We start from the raw sequence: 26,438 nt of genomic DNA, 5'->3' as shown, positions 1-26,438 counted from the left end.
ACTTTTTTGCTAGTTTTGGCCCATCAATACTAAACAATTACCTTACTTTTTAGTTCAAATCAAAATGGAACTTAAAAACTCATATTATTAGTTATATAAAGTACCGTCAAATAATTTTAAATTTTTTAACCTCCAAATTCTTTAAAACCCAGAATTAAATTATAATATATTAAAATAAAGTAATTAGTCATATGGTTCTTATAATTTGGAAGATAAAGTAGAGAAATGGAAATAAATTCCTTCCCGGGAATTTATAGGCCAGGGAAAATACCAGGGAATATTCCCATTTTTTAAATTCCTACCCACCGGGAATATTCCCACTGCCCATCATTAGATTGCTGCAACCCCTTGCAAAATCGCGTAGACGTTTGGCAGTTTACGTTATCTGTTTTAAAAATTTGTACTCATCTTGTTACTTTTTATCATTTTTCCACTATTCAAATCTTTACATTTTACACGTTTAATTACCTTTCTAAATTGCGATAAGTCATGTTCAAAACAGTGGTAATGATATATGGTCAAATTATGTAATGCTATCTCCATGGTGGAAAAATGATAGTTAGCCACAATGGCTAACTACACACAAACAAACAACTGCCGAGAGAGCGAATGTGGATAAGGAAATGAGCAACCGCATAAGAAGATTGGAAATATAAAGTTGCTTTTGTGAACGTTCTTGTAAATCATTTCATTTACACTGGCAACATAAAATATAAGGGAAGTATAAGAACAGTGTCAAATTCTTATTAAATTTTAAGTCATAATGGCTGGTGAGGCGTCTGTTAAATTGGAATTGATGTGTAAAGAAGAAATTGATTGTGACTTACCTCAGGAAGATCCACTCGAAGGGAAAGGGTGGACATACGAACTGATGACTGAGAACAAAGAGTTTATATTATCTACAACGGAAGGGGAGCAAACAATGTACAAGCATACAGCTTTGTATTCTTTGGATGTAGAACTAAACGCTGATAGGGTGAAATCAGAATTTGCAGTAGAAGATCCTGCATTTGAAAGTAATATAGAAACGCTAAGAAAAATAATGGTTCAGGAGACTTGCACGTCGTACTCTAATGACTCCCAACACTTAACAACAAAAAGTTTAAATTCAGTTCGTCTAGAAAGGTAATGTTTGATTTTTCATATAGTAATTGGCTCAGATTGATAATACGGATACATGGGTTCGGAAAACCAATACTTCCCGAGAAATATTTAGGTGTGGGAGATATCTCGAACGTAACTTAGTAATACACAATTTAAAAGTGGCATGGCACACATAGACTAGCTGTATACCAAATAATAATAAGATAAGTACCACTTATACAAATCTTATGTAGTCCTTATCTTGACAAAATAATGATTCCTTTATTATTGATTACACATTTCTCGCTAATTGTTACATATATTTAAAATATAGGTGCTCGACGATATTGTTTTATTTATATAGAGACTTAAAAAAAAAAACAAATCGCTAGAATAATAATATTTATATTTATTTATTTGCCTGTTTTGCATGCAAATGAAAGTACTCTCGAGTACGCATACAGTTGTCAAAATTACATATATGCTATAAAAAAAAACTTACAGATAGAGCAATATATATGTAACTATGACTTTTATGGGCTTACACATTCATAATATAATTAACGAAAAAAATATATATACATTGTCTTCAAAAAACTAATTTACCGAGTAGTATCATTTATCTAGATACTAAAATTTTCCAAATTTAAATGTGGAATGTATTATATTGGAACAAAAACTATTGACGTTTGTAATTTTATTCAGGATTTACCTCAAATGTGTCTAGCCTCATTTTTCCAGAGGGCTTCGAAAGTCATTAGCAAAATACAAGATAAAGAATATTCTAACCAACAATGGATGGTAATTAATTGTAGAGGTCCATACACAACTCCATTTCCTAGCTGCACTAATTTCTTTCGGCCTATGTTTAGCAGAAGGGGTCCAGCTCTTTATCTTAAAAGATGTTACAATTTTGATAATTTCTGTTCACATTCGGCTAGTTTAGGGTAGGGTTGGTTAATTTAAGTTAGGTTAGGCTAGTTTAGGTTGCGTTAGGTTAGTTTAGTTTATGTTATGTTAGTGTAGGAGTCCCGCATAATTTTCCAAAAAAATGATAGAATTTCGCTCATTTCTACTAATATTACATTAGTTTAGGTTAGTTCAGGTTAGCTTACGTTAGTTTATGTTAGGTTAGGTTAGATTTGGTTACGTTATGTTACGTCTAAGTACTTGCATCACTCATTTCTCCTGTAAATTTTGTGCTTTTTAGTGCTTCTGGACCCCTTGTACTAAACATACCCCTTTTTTCTAGGAAGTCGACGTTTTATATTCCCAGCAATCATTTCTAGGGTATGGACCTCCATTTCTCAATATAGGATCACTTGAGTGTTTTAGTGAACTTACACGATATATGAATTATTGTACAAACAACGCTAAGCAGCATGTGCTAGATGGCCGTTAAAAATGAGACTGCTATGCAGATTAGGGCATTACGCAGAATTATGTTAAACGAGGATAGACCAAAATATTGTATTTAGGATAAACTTTCATGTCTCACGTGTTGAATGTGTTTTTGTACGTTCCTAAGTATTTTATAGGTAACATCCTTAAATGCTTTCTTTGCTTCCAAATTGTGTTCATAAGTTACGCCACACATTAGGACGTAATTTCTTAATTATATGGATTCCTTCATTCCCAAACATTTTTCTAGTTCCGTGTCATGATTTGACACATTGAATTTTGATACTTCATTTCCCTTACAGTTGCTACTAGCTACCGTAACGCGGGGTTACTTTGCACATCGAGCGTTACTGCGCAGAAAATATTAAAAGGGTTTCACAGTCCCCTGTCGGTAAAACCATGAACTGTAAAAAGAAAGTTTTAACTACCTTGTAAGATCGAGCATGTAACTGTATTTTGGCTATAATTTCGGAGGTTAGGATTAGTTCTAATTACCGGGAGTGTTTGTTATTGTTATACTGGTATGGAAAGCAGTCACTGTAAAAACCGCCAAAATTTAAAAGAATTTCCGTCAAAGTTAAGTCAGTTTCGTAGAATACTAGTGTGTGTAATGGGACTTTGAAGCAATTGTTGAAATTGAAATGTGAAACGTTTCGTAGGTGAGGTTACTTAGCACAACATACAAAAAAGTATGTTGAAGATATATTTCTGTGGAATGTTTTCCCTTCGGTATTTAAACATTTCACTTTCTACAGAAAAAAGCATGCATTTTATTAATATTGATATTGCAGTGCATGTACCGGTATCAGTACTTAGTTTGAATTATCGATATTTGTAAAAAAAAAACAAAAAAGGTATTTTCTGGTACCGACTCAGGAACCACTTTCTAATAGTTTAGCATATGACCCACAAAAGTACCAACTCACAAACAGAAAGAATGATCCTCGTGAACTGATTTGATTTGGTTATTCCTTTTGTCCAAGAATATCTTCCGAACCGTAATCAGTGGAAGATTTACGGGGTTTGTACCTTTCAAGCTCAATCTCACCCAAAATTGCATGATTTCTTTTTTTCTTTTTTTAAGGCAAGTGTTTAATGAGACTCAAACAGTCACTTTATTTGGTTCTTATCGGTTCAGTCACTTCCTGGAACTGTTACTGCCTGAGTCACTTGGAACTTGCCCTGCCTTTGGTGTGACTACCTTTTTCAAAGATTGGTGGTAGTACACAATTTCCCCCATAGGTGTCTCCGTACAGTTATATGGTAGTTTGATTGTAGTTGTGTGCTGGCGGAATGCGGGGAGCGGGTAATTGAATTTTCGTTTCATGGCGACGATCGTTCTAGCAAGTGCGATTGAGAGACCGTAACATGAATTTAATACAAAGAATTTGAACTTGTCGTTTTTAAATAAGTTTGTCTTAGATTCGGATATTAAGTCATATCGCACTGGGGAGCAGGAAAATTTGTGTAGGAAATTTCGGTGTAGGAAAATTCGGTGTAAGAAAACTCGGTGTGGGGAATGTTCGATGTAAAGAAAGATTCTTTGTAGTAGACCGTATGATTTATTAAAAACTGAACTTTGAGGATAAATGAGCGTATTAGTTTTAAGTTCAAACTTTGTGTAGAACGTATTTTTAATACTGTCTACTATAAGAAATTTAAAAAAAATGTGATCGTGAAATAATTTGAATTCTAGATTTCGACGGATTTTAACATTTTATGGCCCTTACATGACAAGAAATTTTTTTTTCGATATCCGTTCGTGTGATTTAGCGAAGCGACCATCGCTACCAATCGACATTTAATTTAAAACTTAAGTTTTTTATGCTGTTCTGGAGGATGTCTCCTAGAATTTTCTACTTAAAAAAAATGTAGGTTACTGGACGGGTAAAGTTAAAAATTGTAGACATTTAAAAAATGTTCTAACGATTTTATGTCTATTTTATAAATAAATATTTAAATCTAAATTCTTCAAAAACGACACAGTTATTTATGTTACTCATAGGTGTAAAAATAAATGCCTCAACAAAAGTATCTACGCCTGATTGGAGAAGTCAATAAGGAGTCAATAGGGTTGAGTACTTGTTTACCTTAACTTAAGACAAACAAACTGAAGTGTCTGATTGGAGGAGAAGTCAACTATTTGTACAAAAATTTTCTGATAAAACCATCCTGCTTTATATTGCCCTTGCCAGTAAGACTTTTTGATCAATATATTTTTGCATCTTACATATGTATATACAGAGTGATTCTTTCAAAACTCACGGATTCATTTGGCTCTAGAATTTCTAACTGAAGCCCGGTTTTCATGCGGTTTGTTGCAAATCATCAAGGGAGGATGGGGATTTATGGGACAATGTTTACTGGTTTAAAAAAATTCATCCGGGGTAATATCGAGCAGGCCGCAAGAAAAACAGCAAATATTCGCCAATGTACGTTACACTTCGAATGAGATATTGGATATTTGAAGCGAAATTGAAGAATACAAATTAAGTGTTAGTGAAATGAAATGAAATCTTTAACTTTTACGTCCCATGGTTATGCCGGTTAGGCTAAAGGAGACGGTGATGATGAGAATTGAGTGAAATGGTGGAATGAAGAAAGTGGGAGGAAACGGGAGAACCCCGAGAAAACCCACGGGCACGGTGTTTGTCCACCACAAAGTCCACACGGCGCGATCTGGGATCGAACCAGGGACCCCAGGCACCGGAGGTGAACGCTCTACCATTGAGCCACCACGCCCCCCAAAATTAAGTGTTAGTGGTAACACACATAAATCACATGTTGAATAGCCGGTTTCTCGCTACAAACGACAGAAATATTTCTTGGGTGACTTAAAGAGTCGGTAACTGGCATCTTCCACAACATCCACCAGTGGGGTCCGATGCTTCCCTGCCTTACTCGGAAGCGATCCTGTTTCCTGCAATTTATTCACTAGGGACCATATTATGTTCCTGTTTGGGGCAGAACGTGAGGCAAAGTTGCGTGTAACTGCCGTTTGTGTAGCAACAACAGATCCCGGTCTCCAAAATCTTTTTAAAGATAAAATCACGTTTCTCCAAAGGGTACATTATTGTAACTGTATCCTGATCATATTGGTACAGTAGCACAGCATAATTCTCAATACAACAGCCCAGTTTCCTGTTTCTTATTGACCGTCGCGAGGTTGCCATCTAACGAAGAAACTCAAATCTGCACACCGCAACCTCACCTAATTCCAATTCGGTACAGTGGCGAATATTTGGTGCTTTTCTAGAGGCGTGGTCAATATTACCCCAAACGAATTTAAACCAGTAAGCATAGCTCCATAAATCTCGCAACGTTCCTTGATCATTTGCCGCAAACCACATGAAAATCGGACTTCAGTTAGAAATTCTAGACCCAAATGAAATCCGTGAGTTTTAAAAGAATCACCTTGTATATGTTCTATGATATACTATATAGGAAAGGTGTTTTTAATTGTTCCTTTAACTATTCTCTGAACTTATAGTTGTAATTGTTTTTTTTTTTTTTTTTTTTTTTTTTTTTTGTGACAAAAAGTGTCAGCTTCATTGTGTGATGAAAAGTAGTTTATAGTAATACCCCACAAAAGACATGCAAGAGGTATTGGACTCAAGGCAGAAAAATAAATTTGCTTTTCTTGAAATAGGTAATAACATTTTATTCGTTACATTATATGGTTTTCGGTTTCACAATATGAAGTGTCGTAAATTATCCTAAGTGGTAATATTCAATATGTATTACACCGAATCTACCTTACACCAAAATTTCCCCACACCGAGAGTTCCGTACACCGAATTTTCTATACACCGAATTTTCCCTGACCCATCGCACTGTGTGGTTTAATTGAGTTAGGGAAAATCGGTTATGGTTGTGGTCGAAGGCTGAAGATATTTCTGGCGTATGTAAAAGGGTGTTTATGGGTTTGCCTTGTTTGTAATAACAGCAAGTGTGCTCGCTTTATAACATTAAAGGATAACTCATTTTTTATTAATTAAAAAAAAATTTAACTTTCTAAGTAAACCTTGTACAAAGGCAGCTCTGAGAAATTTCTGTTCGCAAACAGACAAAAGTGTATATTTATGTTTGCGTCTTTGCGACGCAGAAACCCCTTTCGCTTCTACAAATATGGTTATAAAATTTACTCCTTCTGCATTCTTAACCACAGTGCTTTATGGTTGTCTTTAACGATTACGTTATCCATTGTGTTGTGTTGGTGGTGCGAGCACCTTGGTGAGAAGGCACTGGCAACAGTGCATTCATACGACAACAGAATGTAGAACGGACAACTTCGGAAATTATTCAGTGCCTCGAATCACGAAATTTTTAAGTTTATCACTACTAATAAGTTTAAATAGAAAGATTATATTTAAAGAGAAACGTTTTAAAGAAGAGAAAATATTTGGAACGATGCGATCTGGTCAAAGGAAGATAGAACAAACTTTCTCATACGGATAAGTTAAAACTTAAAGGGTTTTCCCTCTAAGAAGATGTTTACGTGAACGTGAATCGCGAATCATATAGGGCCTTAGTTAAAGATAAAATCGTACGATTAGAATACAAATAATTACCACAAGTGTTTAACAATGTCTAGTTGAATTATATATTTAAATTTCTAGATATGCATGATATCTTTGCGTTTTCTTTGATTTCCTGATGCGTTTTAAGTAAACTAGTAACTCCATGTTCCGTTGATAAGTGTAATTAAATACTTAGTGTTAACGTTGTAAATCCAGCTTAATATTGTGCCCTTACACTGGGTTACACGAACACGTTCTAGTCTCCGAATTCTGGGTAAGTAGGTTGGAAGTGATGGTTGTGACAGGTTAACTTTGTGGGTTCCACTAGGTGTATCTGTGCGCGGGTCCGGTATGTAATACAGACGGTACTATTGCATGGTGGATCCGAGCGGGGTGTAGCTGGAGGAACCCGCAAAGTAAGCAATAGTGCAAGGCTATTAGGACGGTAATGTTCCTAACCAGTGAAACAAAAGCACTGTATTATCACTCACCCACCGGCCTACATTTTAATAGTAAAATAGCGGAATGCATTAGTGTGTAATAAACGAAATACCGCCACAGCTTTAATAAATCGACGTCTGTGCGGAATGAAACATTTTTCAGTAATGTGAAGTTGAGTATTGCGCATGTGTTCTTCCTATCTTACTTTTTCGTGAATCAGTAATTATGAGTTCATTATTCATGGGTGTTCTGGTATGGCGAAACGGTGAGTGCTTTCGTTTTATAATTGATATTACTTTTATTCTTGATTTGTTTTGCATTTGAGTATTTTTGCAAAGTATTTGTTTTGCTGCTGGTTGTTCCATTATCATGGTGAGATGTAATTTATTTTTCTTCGTCATGGTGCACTGATTTATAATTGGAGATGAGTGTTTTTATTTTAAATTTTTCCTTCTTACGTTAGGTTTATAGTAGTGGTTTTACTATTTATTGTTTTATTAGATGTTTTTATGGTACTTGAGTAGGGGTTGGAGTGGTTTTGGCCCCAATTAGATATCAGTATTGATAGTCACGGTTTCACCTGAATTGATTAGGATTGGTGTTTAGCAACATTTTGGCCCTTTTACTTATAGCATATTTCTTAACATTTTACATTACTTTGACTCGGACAGTAACTGTAACCGGATCAGATGAATCGGTTGTAGTCACTGTGAGTCAAAGATTTGCCACAAAAATCTAATGTTAGTGATTCCTACGCGTATAAGCTGCAATCCCACTCCCCAAAAGTCTAGTCATTTCCAAAGAAAAACAAAATCTTCTTGAATAAAGCCCCTCTCAAACTACTTTTCTGGATCCGCCACTATTCATAATTTGATTTCTAACAATAAATTCGTTCCGGCGTCTACTTAAATAGGAAATTTACCTACACTTAAAACGCAGGAATTTCCAGTGGTAATAATTTCATATCTAAGGGGTATTTTGGACCGGTGTAAAGTAACCCCGAGTAGAGGCTGAAACGCCTTCTGGCAGTTTTACGTTTTTAAAACTTTAAAACGTTTCAAATTACAATTTCAGCTACTGCATCAAAGTATTATTATACATTGTAGTATTCTACGAAACTAATTTTACTTCGACGGAAATTTTTAAATATGATATCTTTCAAATCTTATCAGCCTTTACAGTGACTGCTTTCTATACCTCTACAAGAACAAACTTTCCCCGTAATTGGAGCTGAATTTAACCGCCAACACTACAGCCAAAATTCAGTTACATATTCTATCTTACGATGGCAGTTGAAACTTCCTCTTTACTGTTCATGGTTTTACCGATAGAGAACTGTGAAACTCTTCAATTTTTTTTGAAAAGTAACGTTCCATGTGCAAAGTGACTCCGTATTATGGAACTTCAAAGTAGCTTTATGCAAGATATCATAGTTTTGAATACACGGTAGGTTATATATCATTATTTGGTTTACCTTAACTGGGATAAAGGAAGTGTTAAAGAAGATGTTATTAATTTACTCTTTCTCTCTCTGTCATCACGTTAGGAGGATGAAGCTCGATTCGTATACTAATTTATAGCAGCAAGTTAATATACATTTATAACTAACACTATGGAGAAGGGTATTATTGATGTGAAAAACCCCAAAATATTAGGAAGAGTAGAGATGAGAAAATGATCAAGTAGGGCGGCTATCACTATCGAATTCATAGTCTTCTGGCGCAGTAGATGTTGCTCATTAGTATTTATTTTGCTTAATTCTTATAATAATAGTTATTATTATAATTATGATTAGGAATTGCAACTGTACGGGGAAAAGACATTGAAATCGCAAGAATTTCCCTCTTATTTATTCTTACTTGAAAATTTTTTGTATATGCATTTTTTTCGAAGCTAGTGCTATTTTGCCTGGCACATGTACAGTATTATAATAAGGATTTTTATGTAATATTGCGAAACAATTCGTATTATGTATAATTTGTTTTATATAGCATACAAAAGATATAACTGAAAAATATATATTAATAATCATAATGTATTGAGTAATCTAGGACAATACATAATGATTCCAGTAATGTATAAAAATATTTATAACAATCTTCAAAACATTCTCCACTAGAAATAGAAAATGGCATCAATAATCCTTACCGTTTGGAAACATTTCAAATAAATAAAATATTACGAAATTGTTTGTGATTCACATCTAGGCCTATTCTTTGTGTAAAATCCTCGAAAATGTTAAGTCATTTCACTTGACACTTAAATGGTGTGATTTCAATCTTTGACCCCTATAGTAAAAAGCAGAACGCAGGCCATTAATAGATCCAAATTAAAAACATGTTACAAATAAAACTATTGAAGATATTTTATTAGCTCTTACCTAGGATATTCTTATCCTTTCCTAGCTTGTAGAAAATAATAACTAATATTTTCAGTCTGCGGGTACCGATAACGTGATTTGAAGTGAAACACTTCCACCTTATTTCCTCAGAGCGCGTTAAACAGAGGTCAAAATTTAGAATAGATAAAAATAGAACAAATAGATAATTTTAGTTTCTCTTATCTACGGACATACTTGTGTCTTTTATATTGTATCACATAGCACCAAATGTGTTTCCGTCAGTTATTACGGATAAGACAATTTCAAATTATATCCTTTGTGTTTAGAAGCGGAAAAGCTATTATTACCAACCACAAGTTTGATAATATTTCAAGAATAAGAATTGGAAATATTTTCCTAACATGTTTCGGATTTGTACCTTTTAGTTGCAACTATTCTACAACCAAACCTGCGGAATAAATAACTTATTTATTTTGAGTTTGAGTTTCTACAATTTAGAAATATGCAAGAATATCCCTAGCTGGAAACTACAAAGAAAGTTCCAATTCGTTCTACTTCAAGCGCTTTCCAATTCTAATTTTTGTTTGCACTCCTCTGAGCTTATCGCAGAAGTATATATTTGATATCTTGCTATTCTAGTAGAAGAGGCAAATAACTCGTGAGTATTTTTTTAATGAAAAAGGAAGTATTAATGTCCGTATTGACAAACAATGAAAGAAATTTTGATCGTACCATTAAACTTGTTCCAACTTGGTGATCAAAAATGCTTCTAACTGCGGATGGTATAATTTGAGAACGTTTCATTTCTTTTAGGCGATTGAAATGAATTGAGATCTTATTTGAGAATCTAAAAGAATGTAAGAATATCCCAGGTACAAGCCATAAAAAATTTCCCAACCATTTCATATAAGTGTATGTATTAGGGTTCGATCCTTGTACGTCCCTTTTCGGGAAGACATTTATAAGTGTATGTATCAGGGATCGATCCTTGTACGTCCCTGTTCGGGAAGGCATATATTACAGTATGTGGTTCGTGTCGTGCAGTTCCCTAGGAGGGCTTAGGCTATGGGCGCCCGCAGAATTTTTTCCAAGGTGGGGAAAGACACACACACACACAAATATATATATATATATATGGGGTCGTCGTTTAGCGAGATATCGACATCCAGGAGATCTCGACACTTTTATGGTCTGGCAAAGCTAATAAATGATCACATATGGAAACATTCAGTACGTGGAAGGTGAGTGTCGGTTCTCAGACAAGTTGTATATGCAGAGAAGTTAATTTTGCTTGCTGCAACGGAAGCAGAAGCCTCTAAAATAGGTACATAAAGCTTTATTTAAGAAAATATATCCATGTTATAACTTTCAGTAAGTCTAAAATAAGATATAGCGGTAATATATGTTAATGAAAGGAGGCAAGGGATCGGTATTATGATAGAATATACCCTCTGTATGCATATATGTCAGGTTGACACACATCGCTTGTTACAGTGACAACTCGTGCCAGCTTTTGTTATTCAATGCATTTAGGGAATAAATCGACAGTGATTGTAGGGAGATTTCGACATGTAGTTCCTTTGTCATAAGGAAAGTCATCAGACAAACAGACTACCGTCTGGTTCATCTTGGTGTATACATCATAGGTTTAGGTTATATAACAAACAGGCTTTCTCAGCTTCTGGACATTTTGTCCGGTATAAGCCTAATGGTAAAGTACTTTTAGTTTTAGATGAGCAGAGTACACGTGTCAAAGATCCTGATATATTTAAGAAAGCCACTAATGCTGGTATAGAATTGTACCGGTATTCATTACACAATACCGGTATTCAAAATTGTTAATCCTTGAAATCAGCCTCTGCTGGATTCTTCACATATGGATTCCGAAAACGATTGTGTTATATGATTTTCGACTATTGATTACTATGGGTAGCAAATATTGAAAACATTATGTTAGAAAACAGGTGTAAAATACAGTTCTGTTTTTTACGAGCTTACATTGTTTCAGTGTTCTTGTATTTCAACTCAGGTTGTAGTGAATTGCAACAAAGTTTGCAAATAAGCCATATATAGATAGTAGCAACTTTACGTATTGTATTTCATTGCGTTTTGTTTCTTGTATCCCCAAGATCGGAAGGATTTCATTATTTATGTAGTGTTGACATTTCCCATAGTAATTTTAAGTGTCGATTTTTCCCGCAAGATTTCTAAAACCTACCAACCCACAGCAGTCCGTTTATGTGTTCTTGTACTTTGAAATACTACATTTCAGAGGAACGTTTTGTGTTTCCGAGCTAGGGCAAGGATTACTGTCAAGCATTATCGCTTTTGCGGTATAAAATTATCGTAAGGTGAGAGTAGTATCGGCTTGTCAAAATGTCCCTAAATAACCATATATTCCTCTCTCTCTCTCTCTCTCTCTCTCTCTCTCTCAGTATCACCTTAAGAGATGTGTGCACATAATTCTTCATGTCAAAGTGATCAATTGTTTTAGTATATAGTATAACTTTATTATTTTAGCACATAGTGTAACTTCACGTCTGGAGAAGAAACAAGAAAGAGTGAAATTATCTTTTCAACTCAACTGACGGATACTATTATTCAAGATACTTTTCCATTGCATTCATCAGGCTGAATATAATCATTACTGAAAAAATATAAAGCATCGCACGGAGGAGAGGAGTACGTTAAAATCTTCGGGATGGGTTTGACTAAATTTTGTTATTCCTAATCATTTATTTGAATGTTGATTTTAAAAGCAAACTTTCGTCGCCAAAAGAGCCTGTAGAAGTTAACCTCTTTCGAAAATCCATGGAGGGGAAATTGCCCCCTCTGTGGGCGCCCATGGCATAGACATTTACAACATTCCGTGATTCGATTCTCTATGGTTTGGACGTCTCCATTTGACTTTAATAATAACTTGAACTTTCAACCAAGCCGACCATATAACCACTGGATAACACGGTTCAGACTTCGGGTCAGAACATTCTGGGGAATCGTCATAAAAGATTATTTTAATCGTATTCTCAATGATGATACAATTTAATAATGTAAAAATTATTGTATAGGCATTAGTTATTTATCTGGGAAGAAAAGTAAATTAAGTTATCTCTTAAACTAGAAAATATAAATTTATACCATGATAATTATTTTGGTAAAGGATATGCAAAATTTCACTTTAATAAACAACACTAATACTGCACAAACACATGTTACCTTACATTTTGGCACTTTAATTTGAAAAATTGAATATCAGAATAAAATTTAACCCTTGGTCCAATAATTATTATTAAAATCGCGGAAGGCGCGGTAGTCGCGGGCTACCGGTTGAATTTTACTACATCGTTAGTTTCCGTGATTTTACACTGTAACTTTTCACTCACTTTGATGCTGAAGAAAGTCAATCTGTGGCGGTTCCAGGGGGATGTCCTTGAGGTTCGGGGTGAATTCCCTTTCCTTCCATCGTGTCTTCTTTCGGCTAGACTAGAAACTTTTTCACGATCAGTGATGAGACAACGTTTGAAATTTTAATTTTTCTTTTTTTGGCAACATTTTTGTTATCCTAACGTAAATAGGTTGATTATTAGTTGTCTACTCGTAGCCACCTCTACATTTTCTACATACGTTGCACTAATTGAAATAAAACTTTATTTTTAACATTAAGTGGTTGCACGTTGTCATCATGTTAGTTGCACCAGTCAGACTAACTTAATTTTTCTCTCCGTCTCCTCGCGTTTTTACGCAGCAGACAGGCTCACAATGCAGCCTGGTGATGTCAAAGCTAAAAATAACTATGACAACCCATAGGCAGGAATTTTTGGAGACGAAGTTTGCTCCCTGGAACGAATTTTAGCATCTTATTTGGAGAGACGAGAGGGTTTACCAAGATTTCCGTCGCAGACGCGACACACACATGTATGAATATTCGTTTGTTTGCTGAGATAAAAATTCTTAAGAGACCTTTTATACGAGGTTCACTCAAAAAGCTAAAATTTCTTTCATTAATATTCAATGAGCTGAACTATATGGTTTCATAGGCGCTCGACAAGACGTTTGTTTTGAGAGAACTGAAAAACAAACACAACCCTGCAACACTGATCACCACTATTGTTACAAAGCAGGGTTGGAAAAAACCATGGTTTTTATTGAAAAAACAAAAAAACACCGGTTTTTTGGTTTAAACCAGGTTTATTTGGTTTAAGTAATTTGCTCTATATATTCATATCATATATGGACAGAAATAAGTTTGTTTCGCCTTGATGTTATTATGCAACAGCCGGGTTATGCTGGAAGGGGTCACATAAGCCTAAAGTGGAATAAAAATTGCTTCTCGAGTTACATCCGAGAGAAATTGTCCTCCATTTGAACTCGGAGCCAGGACTAATTAGCCACATATGCGATACGTCTGCCGACTCACTCACGAAGAACTCCTGATAAAAATACATTGCACTGATCTATACATACTTGTTAATATAATTGTCTAATTGTCAAGAATCATTTCAGAAGGACAAAAAGATAAACAGTTGCACAAGTGAAACCATTATACAGAATTACATATGGACAATTTCAAAGTACTACGGAGTACAGAAGAACTAATTTAGTTCAAGTTAGTTAACAACGACTTTTAGTAGTCCAAGTTAAAGAAATACAACGACTTAATTTGCATATAAGTAAGAAAAGTGAATAAAGATACGAATTACTTGAGTCCACTTTGGCTCAGACTCGTTTATACATAAATAGATACCAAAGATACTTCTCATTTCACTAAATGCCTCTCGTGGGGTCTGTATGAAACCCCTCCACACAAAAAAAGTACGGCATTTCGATGTATTTTATCAATAGTAAACATTGAAACGAAACAATACTTAGAATTTTTCTTTGATTGCAATTAAATAACAATAATAACAACTACAAAAAGATCACAAAACAAACATTTATAAACTTATGTTAAAAAAAGTTGCTTTTGTAGTATAATCTTTTTGAGTAATGAATGGGGAATTTAGGTCTGAATATAATACGAATAATATACGGGAGTGAAACGTGATAACCCACAAATGTGTGTTCATCAAGATTTTAGAGACACTTACACTTTTACGAACATTTTTCGTTTTTTCGTTTAAACCAGTTGGTTTTTTTGAAAAAACCAGCTGGTTTAAACCAGCCAACCCTGTTACCAAGTTTTTTCCACTGGTCTTCAAAGGGTTAATATCAATTAAGTCTTCGTTTGATGATACGGTGAAAAATTTTTAAAGTCCATTCGGAAGTACGGTAACGAGCACGTGGACCATACAAGACGAATTTAGAATTACGATTGGGCCATAATTTTAATGAAGTTTATTAATGTCTTTATTATATTAATATTTGTTATGTTAAAATACTAAAGTGCCACAATTTCAAACAAATCAAAATATAAACAAAGTTATTTTTATTCTCTTTCTAAATATTATATTTGATAATTTGAGTAACTAATTACTAGCATTATTTAACATTAAACACAAATATATTATGCTTCTACGTATAGTGAATAGTTATTGTCATGCAAAATATTTACTAATGTAGTGCCTTGTACTTTTAAGTTTCACATGAATTAATTTTATTACTGTTATTAAAGAGCATTCATATTTAATATTTATTTTCATTAAATGCAACTTCGAACACATTGGAAAAGTAACAATAAATGTATACTCGTTTTCATTAATTTCCTACTAGTAGTATTATTTTAATTATCATTACTACTATGAAACTATGATATCACATACAAATTAAGTTTAAGTAAAAATACACGTAAATGTTTTCAAAATATTAATTGCAATATCGGAAATTTTACTTAAATCTACAATAACACTTATTAATCATGATACTCTACATTTATTACATTCCGGTTAGCAATTAACCATGAATGGGCCAAGCAGTGGATGGTTTGTGAGCCATTACACTTTTTAAAGTGCCTGCCCTCCTAAATTTGGAAGATACCACCCGCATTAAAATTATTTATTTTTCTTCCCGAGATGAGGGTTAATGATAGAGTAAAAAGGTTGAAATTTAAAAGAATCAAGAAAGGAATAATACTGAGATTGCCTGCGCTGGGCGTTACATAAATATAATGTTACCCAAGAATGGGAGGGAACCTCATCTCATGACTTGGTAAGCCGTTTAGCATATGTTTCCATCTTTGATAAAAAGGCTTCGGTCGTCCGGAGGTCACATAGTGGGTCAGGGACGCCTACTAATGCCGATACATACTGTGCAAGTATTACAAATCGTAAGAGGATAATTATGTAGTTATATAACCCTTTTTTTAAATTACCAAATCATTGCAAGTGTCAATGTCATAAAATACAAGCAATACGGTACAACGAGGTTTTTGTTTACCCTACACCTATCGAGGCTTTTTCAACACAAAAACAATTTCGAAAGATTTCATTTGCCAACAAACGACTAATGTGAGTGTACAAGCTACTAAGTGGTTTTCACCAATGCTGATTGCTTTACAAAGCAGTACCTCAAAACACAAAATTGGTTTCTCAACATTTATGATCACTGCATTACAGAAGAAATTGACTAACTTATTAGTGCTTAACTTGCAATTACTTTTCTTTCGTGATGTTTCTCTATGCATATCAATTTCACTGTATTTACATTGAACACTAGATTGCCTTTTTCGTCTGACTAGGTTTTTTCATTTTCCTGTGTGCTTGACCTTTGTTACTCTATCACGATCAGCTGATAGCACGTCACTGATGGTAATTGGTGATTGATATTTAATTTTATGATTACATTCATTTTTAAATCGCTTAGGCGTAAGGGGTTTGTTCACCCAATTACCACATTCTTACTCAAAAGGTTTGTAATTTTTATTAACTACAGGTGATATGTGGTCAGCACCTGACCCCTTTAGTATATCATCAACTGCTAAGTTGCTACTATGATTCAATTTGAAGTTTTGATTACCTCTTTCAAATATATATGCAGAATATTCATTATCATGGTGCGACAAAACAACTTTATGATTACGACTACTTGTCAGTATATAGCATAAACTATGACATTTATTTCTCAAATAAAATTTACGAACAAACTTTGAAAATTTACGAAAACAATACAACATACGTTTGACTTTTTAATTTTCGTCTGACTTTATACATTTTCTTTTTATGTTGCCGGTGCTTTTTGCTACAACGAACTTGCAAATTATATTTCCTTGCAATGTGACGAACAACATTTTGTATCCTACTAAAACTTTCTTGACAGGTTTTTAATTTCTTTTCCGACGTTACTGAGTTATAGATATTATCATAAGGTCTACAAGGCATAAAGCAATTTTTACTATCTTCTAAATTCACAATTTGTGTGCAAATAACTACGCAGAAAGTAACACATCCCGTTTGTTATATCTGTATTTTTTTGACTTTCAACCCACAGTTTAAAAAAATTAGTCTGCTCATGGCGTACCTGAACAACCGTAACAGACACAAAATATAAACAAGTTTTGTGAAAGGGAACACATTCTAATTTACTGATTAGCAAGGTGCCGAGGAAGCAATTTTGCTTTAACAAACATAATGCACTACAAGGATGTGTGAATTGCCTACTCTTGCTTTCTTTTCCAAGGCAATTTATTACTATTTTCGTAAACCTTTTCGTAGTGTGGCACGCGTTGCACCTAAGAATGCTTTTCGTTCCTTTACAAAACAAACAAACATACAATAGTGGCAGCAGCTGACCGTTGACTGACATGAGTACCTACGGTAGGCGTGGCCAGTTCGATGGCTGAGGGTCGCGGCCGAGTAACATTTTTTAACAGCTGGGTTGCGTTCGTTACTTTTTTCTTTTTCTGCTTTGCTTCTTTCTACAACAATGCTATTTGCAGAACACACAAATTCCTCGACCTTGCTTAACTCAACTTTAACGTGACCAACAATAGGAAATATTTCTTTTCTACATTTAATTCACAATCGAATACTTCTTCAACCTGTTCAAATTTATTGTCTAGAAATTCAATGTTGGCTCGATTGAAAACAACACCTAATGTTTGAGAACTAACACATGGTAAAATAATACAACTCTCAACACACTTATTTTCCACTGCTTGTGCGTATAGTTTTTGGTCTACGGGGGCAATGTCCCACAAAATATCATCAAACTCAGGCCTAACCCATTCTAAGTTATTCTTAGGAAATTTTATTTCTAATGGTACTGCCTTGCTTTTACAATTCTCGTAATTTTGAATACTTTTTAAATTACTAACTTTTACAGAAGCATGCGCAAATGTTATAATCTCAGGAGAATCAGCAAACCTAACTCGTTTTGGTGGTACGATTTTACAATTTGCCTTCCGGTCATCACTGGAACCCTTATTACCACTTACATTGTGGTACTTTAAATGCCTTTTATATATCCTTTCAGCTAACCTTTCTTTCGCAATGCCTACAATGTCTGAATTCTCGTAATGAACTTTCAATTTATATTCAATGTTTGACAAAGAAACAAATTCTGTTTTAAAAGCACACTCATCTTTGACTTTTTGATAGAGATCAGATATATGTAATTCACGCATTTTAGCAACAATTTTATCTTCAATTTCCGCCCTGTATTCTATGTTCCTTTCTAAAAGAGATTTTGCAATTTCCTGCTTAGCTCTTTTACGAATTTTACACACTTCCTGATTTACCTTTAAAACATTTTCAACTTCTAACAATGTAAATGCTTCTTTTCGATATCTAAATTGGCTTTCTACTATTAAATGTTCTGTTTCTTTCCATATTTTCCGCATTTCATGCAAAACAGGAATTATTTCTTTAATTACGGGCATGATGATTGATTTAATGATGCGAAAAGAACAAAATTAAATAATACTAAATAGGCACTACAATTTATCTTGATAAAAAATACAATTATCGTCGCCTTTATCCTTTCTTACCAAATGAACCTGTTCGGACGCCATTTATAAGTGTATGTATCAGAGTTCGATCCTTGTACGTCCCTGTTCAAGAAGACATTTATAAGTGTATATATCAGGGTTCGATCCTTGTACGTCCGTACGTCCTGCAGTTCCCTAGGAGGGCTTAGGCATTTATAACATTCCGGGATTCGATTCTCTATGTTTGGGACGTCTCCTTTAGACTGTAATAATAATTTGGACTTTCAACCAAAGCCGACCATACAACCACTAGATAACACGATTCAGAGTTCGGGTCAGAACATTCTGGGGAATCGTCATAAAAGCTTATTCTAATCGTACTCTCAATGCCGATACAATTTAATAATGTAAAAATTGTATAGGCATTAGTTATTTATGCTGGAAAGAAAAGTAAATTAGGTTATCTCTTAAACTAGAAAATATAAATTTATACCATGATAATTATTTGGTAAAGCATACGCAAAATTTCACTTTTCACTTTAATAAACAACACTAATACTGCCCAAACACATGTTGTAATGATACACAATAACACACTGAGGAAGGCTATGTGATAATATGTAAAAAATAGTATCACGTAACAGTTTCAACACAATAACTGTGTCTTCATCGAACTTCCACTCCTTCTGGCTGCTTGGGAGTTGGTCATCACTTATATATACTTTCCGGAGATCAACTTTTAATTAGGCTCTGCCCCTTCATTAAAAAGTAACACTTGTGTGGCTTTCACTTTCACTTTTTAGCTGCACACGTGTCCAATTAAAAGTTTACTTTTTTCGCTGGATGCATTTTGTCCTCTAATTATCCTTAATTTCCTTGTTATTTTTTCCCTTTCTTTCTAACTTTTCATTTCTTCTTCTTTAAGTAAAATCTCCCACTCTTTATCGAGAATCCTGCATTCCAATTCATCACGTTCTCTCCTGCCTTCATATTCTCCCTGGCTTCCTTCCATTTTCTCACCAAAGTTCTGTTCTCTGCTTCTATGACCTCTACTCCTTCCCACCCTATCCTGTGGTTTGTCTCTTTCTGATGCTTGTATATCGCATTGTTTTCCCTTTTCAATCTTACATATCCTGGTGCTGTTTCATCCTTTCTTGCACTTTCTTTTTTGTTTCTCCTATGTGAATTTTGTTACACTCCGCGCATCCTACTCTATATATTATTCCCCTTTGATCTTTGTCCGCTATTGCTTTTCTTTTGGTTCTTCTGACTAGTTCAATTATTCTGCTTCCTCCTTTCCTGTATGTCCTAATACCTGCTTTCCGAAGCATTCTCTTTATCTTCTGTTTCTTCCCTAGGCTTTCTATTCCAAACCATTTAGAAATAAAAGATGAAGAAAATAGGAACCGAATTCGGAGGAAACCAGTAAATATAGTAAATAACAAATCAAGAAGACAAAGAGGCAATCTCACTGACAAAAGAGAAAATGGGAATGAAAACGATAAGAACGAGAAAGGACATAGTAGTGGAACAGGCAGACAAAGGTGGAGCTATAGTTGTGATGAATAAAGTATGGTATGAAGAACAACTTGGAGAACTGAAAGAAAAACATGAAGATGTTGCAGAAAAAAGACAAGAAGAAGAGATAAAGAAAGAGATTATAGAGGACTGCAAAAAGAAAGGGTTCAAGAGATTAGTGAGAGAAGAAGGAAAGCTACCTAGAATGAAAGGATTTCCAAAAATCCACAAAGAAATAGTGAATTTGAGGCCGGTGCTTAACTGCAGGAATAATATGTTAGAAGTGTTGAAGAAAAGGCTTAAGAGGATAGCCAACGCGGTGAGAGAAGGACAAGAAAGTAGGAGAGTAGAAAATACGGAAGACGTTAAGAGGATGATAGATAAATTAGGAGGAAGAAATGAGAGCACAGTGCTATTTAGCCTGGATGTTAAAAGTATGTTCCCGAGCCTTAAGAGAGAAGAAATATTGAGAATAATAGAAGAGGAAATGGTGAAAAAAGAATAGAAAATTGGGACAGTAAGAAGGTAAAAAGAGGGTTAGAGGTATTGTGGGGAATGGATACTGCATAATCAGAGACAGGATTGTTAAAATGAAGGAAGGACTTAATATAGGATCTTGTTTGAATCCAGTACTATCAGATATAACAATGAATCGATGGGAGAAGGAGACGATAGAAATAGGAGGAGAAAGACTGCTTCTCTTTTGCCGTTATGTGGACTACTGTTTAGGAATATGGAAGGGAACGAAAATGCAGCTGGAGAAATTCATAAGGAACTGGAAGATGAAAAGAAAGGGAGTAGACTAGAAAATGAAATAGAAGTAGACAAGGATATAAACTATTTAGATATGAAAATAAAGAATTCGGAAGGAGGAGAGTTTATTACATCCTGGTACCAAAAAGAGTGTGCAGCGGGAGTATATTGCCGCAAACGAAGTGATGTGGATGAGGGTACAAAGAAGAATTTCATAAAAAGCATGGAAGAAAGAATAGGAGACCTAAAGACAAATGAAGAACACAGGAAAACAGATTTAAAGAAGTTTTGGATACAACGAAGAGGATAGGATCACAAGAAACATAGCAAGAGAGAGAAAGAAAGAGGAAGAAGACAAGAACAAAAATGGTTTGCAATAGAAAGCCTAGGCAAAGAAACAGAAGATAAAGAGAATGCTTCGGAAAGCAGGTATTAGGACATAAGGAAAGGAGGAAGCAGAATAATTGAACTAGTCAGAAGAACCAAGAGAAAAGCAATAGCGGACAAAGATCAAAGGGGAGTAATATATAGAGTAGGATGCGCGGAGTGTAACAAAATTTACATAGGAGAAACAAGAAAGAAAATGCAAGAAAGTGTTAAACAGCACCAGGATGATGTAAGATTGAAAAGGGAAAACAATGCGATATACAAGCATCAGAAAGAGACAAACCACATGATAGGGTGGGAAGGAGCAGAGGTCATAGAAGTAGAGAGCAGTGCCGGTCTGGAGCAATCACGGGCCCTCGTGTCAAGTTGGTTGTGGACCCCCTGATCGAGAAACTTTTCACAGCGAAGAAAAAGTTTCTGAAGTATTTTAAATATATCTAAAATATATCTGTTGTTATGATAAATGACAAGGTAAAACATAACGTAGTAATATAACGTAGATATAAATCATGATATAGGTTTCGGCGTCAGTTCGGCATTGTACAATATGATGTAATGAGACTATGAGTGAAATAAAGAGAAATGTGTTGATATGGCAAAATTATGCGAAACCCGTATAGCTATAAACATTTTTTTATTCTGTGAGAACTAATGACAAATATTTAAGATGTTTTACAACATTTATATGACCACATAACTGTAAAAAGACGAAAATATTGGTATGCACTAACAAAGTGAAGCTTATTCTAGATTTATATTAATACAAACAGGCAAATTATTGATTACTACTAATAAATGATTACAATATCATAAAGCATATAATTGTAAAATTGAAAATGACTCAGACACACACAGGAATTACAAAGTATCAGGAACATATCAATACATTAATTTTCTTTTCAAAACTTCGTTTGTTATCGCAATTTCATCAATGACTTTATTTTTGTCCAAATTTATAAACAAGTCTCTCAACATTCATCAATGTTAAGGGAGATAGTAAGCTCTCACTTAAAGAATATCTCAGTCTGTTTTATTAAAATTTTCAGAATGCCCACTAGGCAGGAGCTGGATGGAACAGGTTGAACCATTAAATTTACAAGACTTTAGTAATAATAATAATAATAATAATAATAATGGTATTAAAAGTTTTAAAGTTGCCCTAAAATTTGACGAAGCTTACTTAAACGTAGGGGATTCGGGGAAGGGGTTCCGTACCTTCATGGAACACCTTTGCAGCTATCCAAATTTAAACGAAAGCTTTCCCCTAAAGTTTCATGTAGAAAATACTTTACTGTACGTTTTCAGGAAAATAACTGTAATAAAAAGACCTGAATATCATTAAACACTAAGGTTTATAGTAAACTAACTTGTGGAGTTAGCAGATGTAATTATAAAAGCTTTGCTGCAAAAATATATACACAAACCATAATTCAGTGAGCTCTGAAATACAAAATAAAAGAATAATGAATAAGATTCAGTCTACAAAGCAATTGTTACTTAAAGAATGGCATACACTATTCCAAGAATCGAGATAAGACGATAATCGTTTACGATATCTTTCGTCTCGTCTCGATTCTCATCTCCAACGCGTGACGATAGTGTGAGTTACCCTTGTCCCGTCTCGAATTAAAATGGTGGAACTCGAGATGAGAAATTCCTGTTTTCATGGGCAACATTATACAAAACCGAAATATATTTTGCATAATGTCACGTTTCTGCTTGTTATGGTATGACCTGAGCGATAATATTTTTTTAATTTTGAAATATTCTACAAGATACTTATCATTATTACTAGTATTATTCCTGAAAATTTGTTAGTTCAAGTATTGAAACATCCGAGTATTCAAATATCTCAATGTAGTAAATGTGTTTAATCGCCATCAAAATTCCTAAAATAAAAGAAAAAGTTGCTCGACGTGTACTCGATCGAAGAACCTCTAGATTACTGGTCAAGCGCCTAGAGCACTAAACCACGATCACTACGATATAAATGATTCGTGTTTAGTCTGATTACGTTAAGTTTCTCTGCTTCCGCTTGCAAAGTTCTATGTTATTTTTTTCTTCGTTTCAAAAAGTCTTTCGTGTTCCTCTTATGATGATATAAATGAATAATCTTCGGCAGAGTTTATATTAACAAGTTGAGTTGTTCTTAAACCTTTTTTTTCACAAGTTTGTTTCTTCTCCGCACGAAACTACAGATATGACAGTATTATCATACTCTGCAATTGTTTCAAAGCAGACGCCATTACCTGGTCAAAGGCTAATGACCTCCACGATATAAATAATTCTTCAATCGGTATAGTGAAATATACTATAGCGTCTTATTTTGAAAACAGAGAGATATGTAGACTACTCAGTGGTACTCCATTTCATATTTCTACAATATTTCATGTATTAAAACAAAGTAAGCGTAACTTTATCATGAAATACAGCGAATGATTATATTTTTTGTTGCTTCTTAATCATTATCTCCATTCACATTTCCTTGTTTTTTGAATTTGTTACAGGCGCGATAACGTATTTGCTTTCCACGGAGAAGGGAATAAGTTTATTACATTAAAGGAAGCAATTTCTAATTCAGATGAGGAATCTCATACTTCGATGCAGTTTGGGGAAGGATTTAATCGATCACGTTTGTCAAGACATATGCTGACTCAGGAGAGTGAAAAGCGTCATACGTACCAAAAGAGTGATAAGCGCTTTAGTCAAAGTTCAACTTTGTCAAGCGGTAAGTTAGTACATACAGGCGAGAGAACATACATTCGCGGTGTGTTTGGAAAGGAAGTTAGTGAATGTTCAAGTTTGGCTACGCACATGTTAATTCATACGGGAGCAAAGCAACACGCATGGAAAGAGTGTGGTAAGGCATTGAATCGACGTTCACGTTTGTCTACGCACATGTTAATCGACACTGGAGAAAGGCATCACACATGCAAAGAGTGTGGTAAGGTTTATAGTCTACGTTCAAGTTTGGCTAGACACATGTTAATCCATACAGGAGAAAAACCTCATACATGCAAAGACTGTGGAAAGGGATTTAGTCTGCGTTCAAGTTTGGCTGCACATGTGTTCATCCACACAGAAGAAAGACATTACATATGCCAAGAGTGTAGACAATCATTTAAACGACGTTCAAGTTTGCGTACACACATGTTAATCCATACAGGAGAAAAACATCATAAATGCCAAGAGTGCGGTAAGCGATTTAGTCTACGTTCAAGTTTGGCTAGACACATGTTAATCCACACAGGAGAAAAACATCATACATGCCAAAAGTGTGGTAAGGCATTTACTCAACGTTCGACTTTGTCTACACACATGTTAATCCACACAGGAGAAAAACGTCACACATGTCAGGAGTGTGGTAAGGCATTTAGTCGACGTCCAAGTTTGGCTAGACACATGTTAATCCACACAGGAGAAAAACATCAAACATGCCAAGAGTGTGGTAAGGGATTCGGTCTACGTTCAAGTTTGGCTAGACACATGTTAACTCACACACATGAGAAACCTCACAAATGGGAAGAGTGTAGGAAGGAACTTAGGCTACGTCCAAATTTCACATGTTAGTCCACTCAGGAGAAAAACTGACACATGCTTAGGGTCCATTTCACTGAGCTTCTTGTGATGATGCTGATATTTATTGCGTGGAGCAGTACTGATTGAGTGCTTTTTGTACATGCTTTTCCACAATATGTAGATTCAAGGCAGTTTCAAAGTTAATCAACATCCACATCACTGCCTTCATTCTGAGTTTGCTGACATATATTGCAAGTAGTAGTAATTGTTGACTGCTTTCTGAACATGTTTTCTCCACAATCATTACATTCAAGGCCAGTTCTGTTCTTTCCCTTGACCCGCAGATGTAGCAAATTTCTCCTCGGATTCGTTAGACTAGTTCATCGTCGGTAGTTTGCTTTATGTATTGTGCGAAGAACAGTGTTTTTTTTTTTTTTTTTTTTTTTTGTAAAGTCGATATTTTAGAATGAGCTTTCAGGTTTTCATTTATTAGTTCTAATGCTAACTTGTACAGATATGGTCTTCGTGTATTATTTTTGATGTTAGGGTAGTTAAAAATGAAACAGCGACTGAAAAATAAAACTTTTACTTACATTTTGATGTAAATGTGAAACCAAAAGTGTCATGTTTTTGTTCCCTCTGACGGTAGATTCGCCGTCCACTCTCCATTACCAACTTTGGGATTGTACTGAATGGGAAGTAATATCTTTAATAATTTTCTCGCAGGGGATTCATATATTTCAGAGTAGCGAGATATTGCTTTAGGATGACACATAGCATTCTAATCCAGATTTATAAAGGGGAGAGAAACGGCCTGTTTACCAAGAACAGGGAAAACAGATTTCCCTGGAACATCTATTAAAAATGAGCGAAAGTGGAAAAGAAAATAGATTATGTCGAACGCAGAAAGATCTAGCTTATATTGTCCTGGCCAGAGGCTCTTAGGCCGGAGAGAAAATAAGAGTAACTCATCCTCTGGAGGAGTAATTGATAAATCATATAAAGTGGACGGCAAACGGATTGAACAGGAAAGTTCGTTCATCATGCAGTTGAGAATTTATTACAAAAGTATTCATTAAAATTTTCTGCTCTTCCCTCATCTTCCGATTTTTTTTGAAATATAGTCTAGGTATTTGCTGCATTTCAATAGCTTTTTTCATATGAAGTCCTATATCAGAAATTTTTTTAATGATGTGTATTCATTTCGAAATGCACGCCACAGTTTCCAAGCTTTTTTTCTTATTTCGGAATGTGTGTGTTCGCCGTGCCTTGTTGCAAATTTCATTGTTTTTACTTTTTTGAACAGTACAAAGTATTTATTGTTCCATTAAAAACATCTGCGAAAGAATTCAGTGCCTCGTCTATTATTCCATCTAGTAACAGTATTCACTGTAACACCTGTAGTACTTTAGAAAATTCACCCAAAGGGCCTTCCTTCAGTTAGGTACAATTTTTTTTTTTTTAGTTCGATTGCTGGCTTCTGGGGTTGGAAGTAAGATGGAGAACTGGGAACTCGCAGTTTGCGAGAAGCAACTTTTTATATGAGATGACACATTCTGTCGGAAAAATAGAGATGATATAATCTAAGTTGTTATTTTTACGCACGTTATGAATA

General features: G+C 34.7%; 1 protein-coding gene across 1 annotated transcript; it reads left to right on the top strand.

Annotated features, from left to right (window-relative positions):
* The first annotated feature begins 346 nt into the window (after window positions 1–346).
* On the top strand, window positions 347–25,078 carry LOC145683085 (uncharacterized). The gene is made up of 2 exons (XM_081754447.1): window positions 347–1,125; window positions 23,812–25,078. The coding sequence occupies exons 1-2, from the start codon at window positions 764–766 to the stop codon at window positions 24,872–24,874; spliced, it is 1,425 nt and encodes a 474-aa protein (XP_081610573.1). The 5' UTR covers window positions 347–763; the 3' UTR covers window positions 24,875–25,078.
* The last annotated feature ends 1,360 nt before the right edge of the window (window positions 25,079–26,438 follow it).

This window comes from Thermobia domestica, chromosome 1 (genome assembly GCF_964235325.1).
Source record: "Thermobia domestica chromosome 1, izTheDome1.hap1.1, whole genome shotgun sequence".
Classification (NCBI taxonomy): domain Eukaryota; kingdom Metazoa; phylum Arthropoda; class Insecta; order Zygentoma; family Lepismatidae; genus Thermobia; species Thermobia domestica.
The sequence above is the reverse complement of the archived record's forward strand: the minus strand, read 5'-3'. Positions and strand labels throughout refer to the sequence as shown.